The following is a 10904-nucleotide window of genomic DNA, read 5'->3' on the forward strand; positions in this document are numbered from 1 at the left end:
AATGGGCAGAAGACATGAACAGATTGTCTCCAAAGAAGACATACAGATGGCTAGCAGACACATGAAAAAATGCTCAACATCACTCATCATCAGGGAAGTGCAAGTGAAAACCACAATGCGATATCACCTCACACCTGTCGGAATGGCTAAAATCAAAAATACAAGAAACAACAAGTGTTGGCGAGGATGTGGAGAAAAGGGAACCCTTCTGCACTGTTGGTAGGAATACACTGGTATGGCCAGTGTGGAAAACAGTATGGAGGGTCCTCAAAAAGTTAAAAATAGAACTACCCTATGATCCAGTAATCGAACTACTGGGTATTTATCCCCCAAATACAATTCGTGGCCTTTTAACTCTAGAGCTCCAGCATAGTTTATTGTGATCTGTCCTGTGTCAAGCTAATGTTTAGGCTCTCTGCAGTGATGTAAGAATTTTAAAATGTTCTGAATTCAAAGAAAGAATTTAGTTACCCTGATCATTCCCTCCCATGCCGTCTTTCTTTTCTTTGAGGACTCACATCTTTGAGGTGGTATTTGAGTGGGTGGTTGGGATATTTGAAGTGGAGAGGCATAAAGGGAGTTGAAAAGTTATTGCTTTTCATAATGAGGCAAAAACTTAGTTTAGTTCCTTGTTTACAATAGGAATAACTCTCACATTTTCTTTAGAAGACTATTAAGGAGGCTCAAATTGGAGAAAGCACCATGTCTACTGTATAGGATTTGTCAAAAGCTGATAAGTAAAGCAATGCTTCTGCTGAGATGTGTAAATAGTGTATTTTTTGTCATGTAGAACATTGCTTTATGTTAAGTGTTATTTATAATAGGATTTGAGAAAGGTGCCTTCTTGTCTGACTACTGCAAGGCTGATTATTATTGTAGAGCTTGGAGAGAAAATTTGTCAGAGATGAGTCTGTGCTTGACTCCTGATTTTGTGATCTGGGCAGGAGGAGCTCAGTGTTCAGAAGGAGGCTGTCAAGAAGTTTTTCACCACTGGGCCAGGAGCAGTCTGTGACTTGACATCACTTTACTTCCAGGAAAGGTAAACCTGGGGTAGCCAGACAGCAAGCAGGGTGGCTTGCCATATTCTGAGCTGTGGCTTTGCTGAGGCAGGGCTGCTGACTGTGGGGGAACTGGGCTAAGTGATACCGGCCCCTGTACACCAGCCAGGTCCCGGAACCCAGGCCAAATTTAGATGAGAGGGTATCTGCATATACCTCCATCCCCCGAGAGGGAATTCTTCCAGACCTTTCAGGGCCATGCCGTGGGGGCCGTGTCTCCTGGCTGAGATGCTGCCCACTCTCCCCTACCCCCCGCAAACCAGTAGAGATGGAATGGTCTGCTATTCCAAACTGCTTTTTTAAAAATTCTTTTCCAGGGGCACCTGGGTGGCTCAGTTGGTTAAGAGTCTGCCTTCGGCTCAGGTCATGCTCCCAGGGTCCTGGGATCGAGCCCCGCGTTGGGCTCTCTGCTCAGCGGGGAGTCTGCTTCTCCCTCTCCCTCTGCCCCCTGCTTGTGCTCTGTCTCTCAAATGAATACATAAAACCTTTTAAAAAAAAATTATTTTCCAGCACTATGACGTGTTGCAGCCATCAGCAGTCCCCCTGTCAGCTCCTATTTGGGGAACCCCACCTCTTTGAAGATCTCCTGGGCTTGAAGATCCACATCTCTCCAGATGCCTTTTTCCAGATCAACACTGCTGGTGCAGAGGTGCTATATCGGACAGTGCGGGAGCTGAGCGGAGTGAACTCTAACACCATCCTCCTTGATATCTGCTGTGGAACTGGCAAGTGGCGGCCCAGGGCAGAATCTACATGCTACTTAGCTTCCATCTACCCAGCACCCAGGGCTCAAGTGGGGAGGCGATGGTGGGTGGTGCAGGCATACCATCATTGGTTTAAAATCTTAAAATAGGGACGCCTGGGTGGCTTAGTCGGTTAAGGCTCTGCCGTCAGCTCCGGTCATGATCCCAGGGTCCTGGGATCGAGCCCCACATTGGGCTCTCTGCTCAGTGGAGAGCCTGCTTCTCCCTCTCCCTCTGCTGCTCCCCCTGCTTGTGCTCTCTCTCACACAAATAAATAAATAAATAAAATAAAATAAATAAAATAAAATCCTAAAATATCCTCCTCTTATCCTCTTCCTTCCTCAGGTGTGATTGGTGTTTCTCTGGCTCAGTATGCCTCGCAGGTCCTTGGGATTGAGTTGGTGGAACAGGCAGTAGAAGACGCCAGGCAGACTGCAGCCTTCAATGGTACAGTGCTTGCATTCTGGAGAGAAATGAAGAGCTCCAGTTGCTTCTGTGCTCTGTAAAGCGTTGTGTGGGAAAGGGCATCGACTATACCCATGACTGTGCAGAGGGAGGGAGGGTGTCCTGGAGTGATTGGAGTTGGGTCCTGATGGTTTTCTAAAAGAGGTCCCAATAGCTAATCTCCCCCCCCCTTTTTTTTTCTATCCAGAAGAAGAGCCCGAGGCAGTGAACAGGCCTAGATGATAGGAAGAGAATTTGGCAAAACTTTGGATAATAAAGAAGAGGAGCCTTCTTGACATTAGACTCATGAGGCATTATAACATAATACAGTAGATTTCAAACAATTGTTAGCCACAAAACCTTTTCTTTGAACAAAATCGTATGCCAGACTACGATATAGAAAGCAGATCTCCTTGTTCTCTCTACCCTACCTCCAGACAACTCTTGAGGCTCTGAAAATCTCTAATGTAGCAGAAAGAGCACTTGAGTAAAAGTCAAGGTTTTCTTCTTGGTATAGGTACTTGTGTGCTATGTGTCACTAAGTTTTAAAATAACATGTTCTAGTATCTCAAGCTGAAAGGCCTACTGAGATATTGCAAAGGAAAATGTGTTGGCAACAATGAGGCAGGTCCAAAAGCGTTTTTTTCCTTGTTATTCGGTGGTATGCCAGACCCAAAGGGAAGATGGCAGAGCCCTGGCTCCTGTACATTTCTGTAAAGCTGTAACTCTCCCTCCTTTGCCCCTTTCCTCACTGCTGGGCTTGAGTTTTGACTTCTGTCCTGGGGACCTCTCTTCTGCAGGCATCACCAACTGTGAATTCCACGCTGGTCGAGCAGAGAAGATTTTACCACAGCTACTAAAGTCAAAGGAAGATGGGCACTTCATTGTTGCTGTGGTGAACCCAGCCCGGGCGGGACTGCGTAAGAATGGATAGCTCTCCTGTTAACAGAACTAGTTGGGTGTTCTCATGATGTCCACCATCTTTAGTACCTTAATCCCATATGGTGCTAAGGGGGCTCCCAGTGGGCTGGCTCTGACCCTACTTCTCTATTCCTAACCAATCCTAGGTGCTAGCCAGTTGGTAGTTTCTGATAACCCAGACCATGATAACTTAATTATATTAATAGCGGGGCACCTGGGTGGCTCAGTTGGTTAAGCGTCTGCCTTTGGCTCAGGTCATGATCCTAGGGTCCTGGGATCGAGCCCCACGTGGGGCTCCCTGTTCAGTGGGGAGCTTGCTTCTCCCTCTGCCCCTCCCCCCACTTGTGCGCTCTCTCTCTCTCTCTGTCTCTCTCTCGCTGTCTCTGTCTGAAATAAAATCTTTAAAACAAAAGTAATTATATTAATAGCAATGTGTTTCTTCCTTCAGACTATCAGGTGGTTCAAGCCATTCGAAACTGTAGGGCTATCCGCACACTGATTTTTGTTTCCTGCAAGCCCCATGGTGAAACCACAAGGAACATCATTGAGTGAGTCTTGACTTCTTTTTTTATTTTATTTTTTTAAAGATTTTATTTATTAAGAGAGAGAGCACGAGAAGTGGGGACAGATGGAGAGAGAGGAGAGGGAGAAGCAGACTCCCTGCTGAGCAGGGAGCCTGATGTGGGGCTCGATTCCAGGACCCCAGGATCACGACCTGAGCCGAAGGCAGCCACTTAACCAACTGAGCCACCCAGGCACCCCAATTGACTTCTTTTTTAAATTATTTTTTCCTGATTATCAAAGTAATCTGTACTTACTGTACAGATTTAGAAAACAGAGTAATATAAAGAGACAGAAAAAAGTCATTATACTACTATCAGCAGTTAGTTATAGGGCCAGGTCTCGGGTAAGGCAAGTAAAGCAACTCACTTTGGGTGCAAAATTTAGTAAGAGGGTGCATAAAATCTCAGTAATTAAGATATATTTATAATGCATCATTTTCAAAAATCAAAATTAGTCCCAAGAAAGCCATGGTGAAAAACACATTAAGATCTTTTTTTTTAAAAGATTTTATTTATTTATTTGTGTGAGAGAGAGAGAGCCAGAGCGCACACAAGCAGGAGAAGTGGCAGGCAGAGGGAGAAGCAGGCTCCCTGCTGAGCAAGGAGCCTGATGCAGGACTCGATCCCAGGACCCTGGGATCATGACCCGAGCCGAAGGCAGCCGCGCAACCAACTGAGCCACCCAGGTGTCCCACATTAAGATCTTTTTTAAAAAAAGCAAGATCCACTCCTGTGCTTGCTAAACCCTGTCTCACTCACCTTACTCTGATCCTGGTCCTGGTTCCAATAAAGCTTTATTTAAAAAAAGCAGGGAACCAGTCTGCAGGTTATTTCCAATTTGATTTTCCAAAATATTGCATTAAAATATTATTTGTTTGATTACTGAGTTTTTTGGCACCCTCTTAAATTTTGCACCCAAGGTGAATTCCTCTTTCTTCACTCCAGTTCTGGCCCTGGTCACTTGTTTTTTAATTTTGAAAAGTTTTCTTCCTTCTCTCTGTCTCTCTCTTCCTCCTCCTCTCTCTCTTTCCCTCCTTCCCTCCCTCCCTCTCCCTTTTACATAAGCAATACAATTTGCAATATTTGAATAACATAGGTGGGTATGAAGTACAGGTGATATACCTGGATGAAATAAGTGAGAATTAAAAGTAAATGAATTGAACTCTCAAGTCAGTGATCTAGAAAAAAATAATAAACCTTAGAGGAGACTGAAGGGAAAAATTAATAATGTTAGACAAAATCCAGAAATGAATGAATGAACTACCCAACAAAAAAAACCCTATAGACTTGACAAATAAGCAAGAAGATGTTATTAGAAGAAGAAAATAAAATAGATAAATAAATCTAATCAAGAATATAAAGGAATAAAACATAAAAATATAAAAAGTCTTAAATGAGAAAAAGCATAACTACAGCTATGAGGAAGTTTTTATTTATTTTATTTTATTTTTTTAAAGATTTTATTTATTTATTTGACAGAGACACAGCGAGATAGGGAACACAAGCAGGGGGAGTGGGAGAGGGAGAAGCAGGTTTCCCACCGAGCAGGGAGCCCGTTGGGGGCTCGATCCCAGGACCCTGAGATCATGACCTGAGCCGAAGGCAGACACTTAATGACTGAGCCACTCAGGCACCCCTATGAGGAAGTTTTTAAAAATTATAAGAAAGTATTTTGTACAACTTGCTCACAATACATTTAAAAACCTAGATGGGCAATTTTCTGGGAAAATGAAAATGGGTAATATTAATTGCAGAGGATATAGGTAAGCCTACACAGACCAGTAACCATGGAAAAGAATGGAGAAAGTTGTCAAAGAGCTTCTTTTTAAAAAAAAAAAAAAAAGATTTTATTTATTTATTTGACAGAGAGGGACACAGTGAGAGAGGAAACACAAGCAGGGGGAGTGGGAGAGGGAGAAGCAGACTTCCCACTGAGCAGGGAGCCCGATGCAGGGCTCGATCCCAGGACTCTGGGATCCTGACCTCAGCCGAAGGCAGACACCTAATGACTGAGCTACCCAGGTGCCCTGTCAAAGAGCTTCTACCCAAAATAAAAGCATGAGGCCCATGTGTTTTCACAGTCTTATTTCCTTGCCTATTCTTGCACATTTACCTCTTCCAGTTGTCCTTTATTTTAATTTTTGTTATACCGTTTAAAAATGTTTTTGAGTATATGATAAAGGGGGCACCTCACACCAATGGGAAAAAGATGAACTGTTCAATAAATGGTGATGGACAACTGGGTAGCCAGGGTGAAAAAAAAAGTTGGATCTGTATCTCACACTGTATATACCAGGATAAATTACAAAGGAGTCCGAGATTGAAATGTAAAAAGGGGAAACCATAAATGTACCCTAGGAAATCATAGAATTTCTTTATAATCCTGGAGTGCAGAAGCCCTTTCTAACTATGAAAATTCAAAAGCCATATAGTAAAAGGTAGTTAAGTTTGCTGACATAAAAAATAACTTCTCCCTTTGTTACACCATACACAGAAATGAATTCAAAATGGATCATAGAACTAAATGTAAGAGTTGAAACAGGAATAAATCTTTGTGACCTTGGGTTAGGCAAAGCTTTCTTAGATATGACATCAAAAACCCAACCAACAACAATAACAACAAAAAATATATGTATCAAATATGTGTGTATGTATAATTGGACATCATCAAAGTTAAAAAAACTTTTGTGCTGCAAATGATACTATCAAGAAATGAAAAGACAACTAATAGAATGGGAGAAAATATTTGCAAATCATTCATCTAATAAGGAACAGGTATCCAGAAGCCAGGCACAAAGGGCCACATCTTGTATGATTCCATTTATAGGAAATGTCCAGACTAGGTAGATCTCAAAAGACAGAGTAGATAGGGGCGCCTGGGTGGCTCAGTTGGTTAAGCGACTGCTTTCGGCTCAGGTCATGATCCTGGAGTCCCTGGATCGAGTCCCGCATCGGGCTCCCTGCTCGGCAGGGAGTCTGCTTCTCCCTCTGACCCTCCCCCCTCTCATGTGCTTGCTCTCTCTCATTCTCTCTCTCTCAAATAAATAAATAAAAAATCTTTAAAAAAAAAAAAAAAAAAAAAAAAAAGACAGAGTAGATTTATGGTTGCCTAGGGCTGAGCATTGGAGGGTTGCAGAGAAGTGGGGAGTGAGGGCTAAGGAGGGTGTGATACCTTCTTGGGTTAATGAAAATATTCCAAAATTGATTGTTCTGATAGATGGACAACTCTGAGTATACTAAAAACCACTGAACAGTATAAATGAGTGAGCTATATGGTATGTGAATTATCTCTCAATAAAACCATTAAAAAAATCAATAACTTGCATGATAAAAAGCACCAAAATCAAAGATAGGAGACAATATACAAACTGGAAAAATATTTGTAGTTTATATCATAAAAGAGTTTTTTCCTTAATTTATAACAAACTCCTAGAGATTGATTTAAAAAAATGACATATCTGATGAAAGGTTAGTATCCGAAATGTATAAACAACTTATCTGGGATGCCTGGGTGGCTCAGTCAGTTGGGCGTCTGTCTTTGGCTCAGGTCATGATCCCAGGGTCCTGGGTTCGAGCCCCGCATCGGGCTCCCTGCTCAGTGGGGAGCCTGCTTCTCCCTCTCCCTCTGCCTGTTGCCTCCCCTGCTTGTGCTCGCTCTCTCTCTCTCTGACAAATGGATAAATACAATATTTAAAGAAAAAACTTATCAAACTCCCAAAAAACAAAAATCCAGTTAAGAAATGGGCAGAAGACATGAATAGACATTTTTTCAAAGAAGACATGCAGATGGCCAACAGACACATGAAAAGATGCTTAACATCACTCATCAGCACGGAAATGCAAATCAAAACTGCAATGAGATATTACCTCACTCCTGTCAGAATGGCTAAAATTAACAACACAGGAAACAACAGATGTTGATGAGGATGCAGAGAAAGGGGAACCCTCTTACACTGTTGGTGGGAATGCAAGCTGGTGCAGCCACTCTGGAAAACATATGGAGGGTTCCTCAAAAACTGAAAAATAAAACTATCCTGTGATCCAGCAATTGCACTACTACAAAAGTAGTGATTTGAAGGGACAAATGCACCCTGATGTTTGTAGTAGCAATATCAACAATAGCCAAACTATGGAAAGAGCCCAAATGTCCATTGACCGATGAATGGATAAAGAAGTTCTGGTGTGTATATATATATGTGTATATATGTGTGTGTGTATATATGTGTGTGTGTATATATATATATATGTGTGTGTGTGTATGTAATTTTTCTAATATAGGTCTTTCTTCTTAAGGTTAATATAAGATATTGTAAAGTTTTTATTGCTATTATGAATGGGATCTTTTTCTTTTTTTTTTTTTTTAAAGATTTTTATTTATTTATTTGACAGAGAGAGAATGAGAGAGAAAGCACATGAGAGGGGGAGGGTCAGAGGGAGAAGCAGACTCCCTGCCGAGCAGGGAGCCCGATGCGGGACTCGATCCAGGGACTCCAGGATCATGACCTGAGCCGAAGGCAGTCGCTTAACCAACTGAGCCACCCAGGCGCCCTGAATGGGATCTTTTTCATTACTTTTTCTAAGTGGTTATTGCTAACCTTGTGTCCAGCTTCCTCATTCTTTTATTAGTTTTATTTGTTTTCTAGTTGATTTTCTTGCTTGGTAGCCGGCCATTTTCTTGGTAGCTGGCCATGTGACCACCATATCAAAACTGGTTTTGTCTCTCTCCTTCCAATACTTTCTTATTACACTGGATAAGAAAATGTTCCCTTGTAGGGGTGCCTAGGTGGCTCAGTCAGTTAAGCGTCTGCCTTCGGCTCAGGTCATGATCTCAGGGTCCTGGGATTGAGCCCTGCATCGGGCTCCCTGCTCAGCGGGAAGCCTGCTTCTCCCTCTCACTTTCCCTCTGTATATGCTCTCTCTCTCTCTTCCTCTCTCTCTCTCAAATAAATAAATAAAATCTTTAAAAATTTTTTTTTAAAAAATGTTCCATGGTAGAAGCAATAGTGAATATCTTGCCTTGTTCTGATTTCAATGGGACAGTGCTATTTAAACTGTTGAGAGTCAGCCAGGGAAACAAGAACTCTTCTGCTTTGTTGGTTTGAGAGTAAATTGGTACAACCTTTTTTAGAACAGTTTAGTGGTACATGTCTTAGGGCCTTACAAACATATAAGCCCTTCACCTCAGCCATTCTACTAAACAACTAAAAATGTGTGCAAAGATATAACTATTAAGGATATTCATGGAGGGACTTTTTGAAATAGTAAAGTGTTAGAAACAGCTTAAATTTCCAATCACAAGGGATTAGATAAATAAACTATGGTACACACGTTTAATGAAATACCATATAGCCAATAAATGTGAGGTAGACTGACATATAGTGGACAGATGGATATGATCTCTGATGAACTGAAGAAACTAGTTGTAAAGCAGTATGTACAATATGTAGTGTGACTCCATTTTAAGAAGCCAATTTAAATATACATATTTAGAAAGATATATCCTGAGAAGTTAGCAGTGGTTCTCCTTGGTGAGTTTATAGGTGAATTTTTGTGCTTATTTTTGCTGGACTGCCTTTGAAATAAGCGAAATGAGTAATCTTTGAAAAATTTCAATAGAATAATCCAGTAATATTTGTTAATTAATTACCTTTCATGTACAAATCATGCAGAAACATATATGACTTAGGCTGCTTGCTCTATTCACTATTGAACTCTGGTTCACAAACTGGGAACACAGAGATGAATAATAAACAGTTTTTGCCTCGTTTCCACCCTTGAAAAAATTATACTCCACTGAGGAAGATGGTTAAAAAAAACCCAAGTAGTTACATTAAATATGGTAAATGGTGTTATAGAGAGAAACATAGCGGACTGTTGGAACACAGGGAAGGGCTTAATTTTTTTTAAAGATTTTGTTCATTTATTTGACAGAGACAGAGAGAGAGAAAGAGGGAGAGAGCACACAAGCAGGGGGAGCAGCAGAGGGAGAGAGAGAAGCAGGCTGTCCGCTGAGCAGGGAGCCCGATGCGGGACTCGATCCCAGGACCCTGAGATCATGACCCGAGCCGAAGGCAGACGCCTAAGCAACTGAGCCACCCAGGTGCCCTGGAAAGGCTTAATTTTTAAGAAGTGGTGTTCGTATAGGTTCTCCTTGGTATCTAGGAACTAATATTATGATCTGTTTCTCCAGGCTGTGCTGTCCTCCAGACTCTGCTAAGAAGCTTATTGGTGAGCCTTTTGTCCTGAGAAAAGCTGTGCCTGTGGATCTCTTCCCCCACATCCTACACTGTGAGCTGGTGCTCCTCTTCACTCGATAAGCAGCCTCCTACGGGACTGCAGGTTGTTTATTTTTTATTTTTTAAAGATTTTATTTACTTGAGGGAGAGCGAGTGAGCACAAGTGGGGTCAGCAGCAGAGGGAGAGGGAGAAGCAGACTCCCCGCTGAGCAGGGAGCCCGATGCAGGGCTCGATCCCAGGACCCTGAGATCATGACCTGAGCCAAAGGCAGACGCTTAACCGACTGAGCCACCCAGGCGCCCCTGCAGGTTGTTTATTAAGGCTGGAATTTTAGTACCTTCCAGGTCTGGCATCTTGCTACATTGCAGATCCTGAGAGCATTATTGGAGAAACCAACCTTTGGATCTCAAGCAGGAAGAATATACAGGTGCCCCTTGAACAACACGGGTTAGGGCTGCTGACCCCCCTACACAGTCGAAAATCTACCTGTAACTTTTGACTCCTCAAAAACTTAACTGCTATTAGCCTGCTGTTGACTGGAAGCCTTGCTGATAATAGAACCAGTGAATTAACACAGATTTTGTATGTCACATGTATTATATACTGTATTCTTACAAGAAAGGAAGCTAGAGAGAATAAAATGTTATTGAGAAAATACATTTGCTGTATGGTATTTATTGAAAAAAAATCCGTGTGTAAGTCCATCTGCACAGTTCAAACCTGTGTTGTTCAAGGGTCAACTATAGCAGGCCTATCTGATACAGATTTATAACCTTAGTTTTCAGGTTCCCTTGCTCTCACAGATGTTGGCTTGGTTGTGGCCACTCCTCGGCCCTAGATCTAGACTGTTCTTTCCTATTGCTGTCAGCCTGTCATGGCTCCCTTGGTCCTAGTTCAGTCTAATCTCCTCTGTCTGACTCTGTGGTGTGGAGACAATA

General features: G+C 42.2%; 1 protein-coding gene across 1 annotated transcript in view; it reads left to right on the forward strand.

Moving 5' to 3' along the window:
- The window catches only part of TRMT2B (tRNA methyltransferase 2B), a gene marked incomplete at its 5' end in the record, with an annotated part of 42860 nt that extends 32237 nt beyond the window's left edge, over window positions 1–10623 (forward strand). The window contains 6 exon segments of the mRNA XM_078064020.1: window positions 935–1039; window positions 1569–1783; window positions 2147–2248; window positions 3046–3165; window positions 3615–3714; window positions 9920–10623. Of these exon segments, the coding sequence (XP_077920146.1) occupies window positions 935–1039; window positions 1569–1783; window positions 2147–2248; window positions 3046–3165; window positions 3615–3714; window positions 9920–10046 (769 nt within the window).
- Between the last annotated feature and the right edge of the window lie 281 nt (window positions 10624–10904).

Source organism: Halichoerus grypus, chromosome X (genome assembly GCF_964656455.1).
Source record: "Halichoerus grypus chromosome X, mHalGry1.hap1.1, whole genome shotgun sequence".
NCBI classification, from domain to species: domain Eukaryota; kingdom Metazoa; phylum Chordata; class Mammalia; order Carnivora; family Phocidae; genus Halichoerus; species Halichoerus grypus.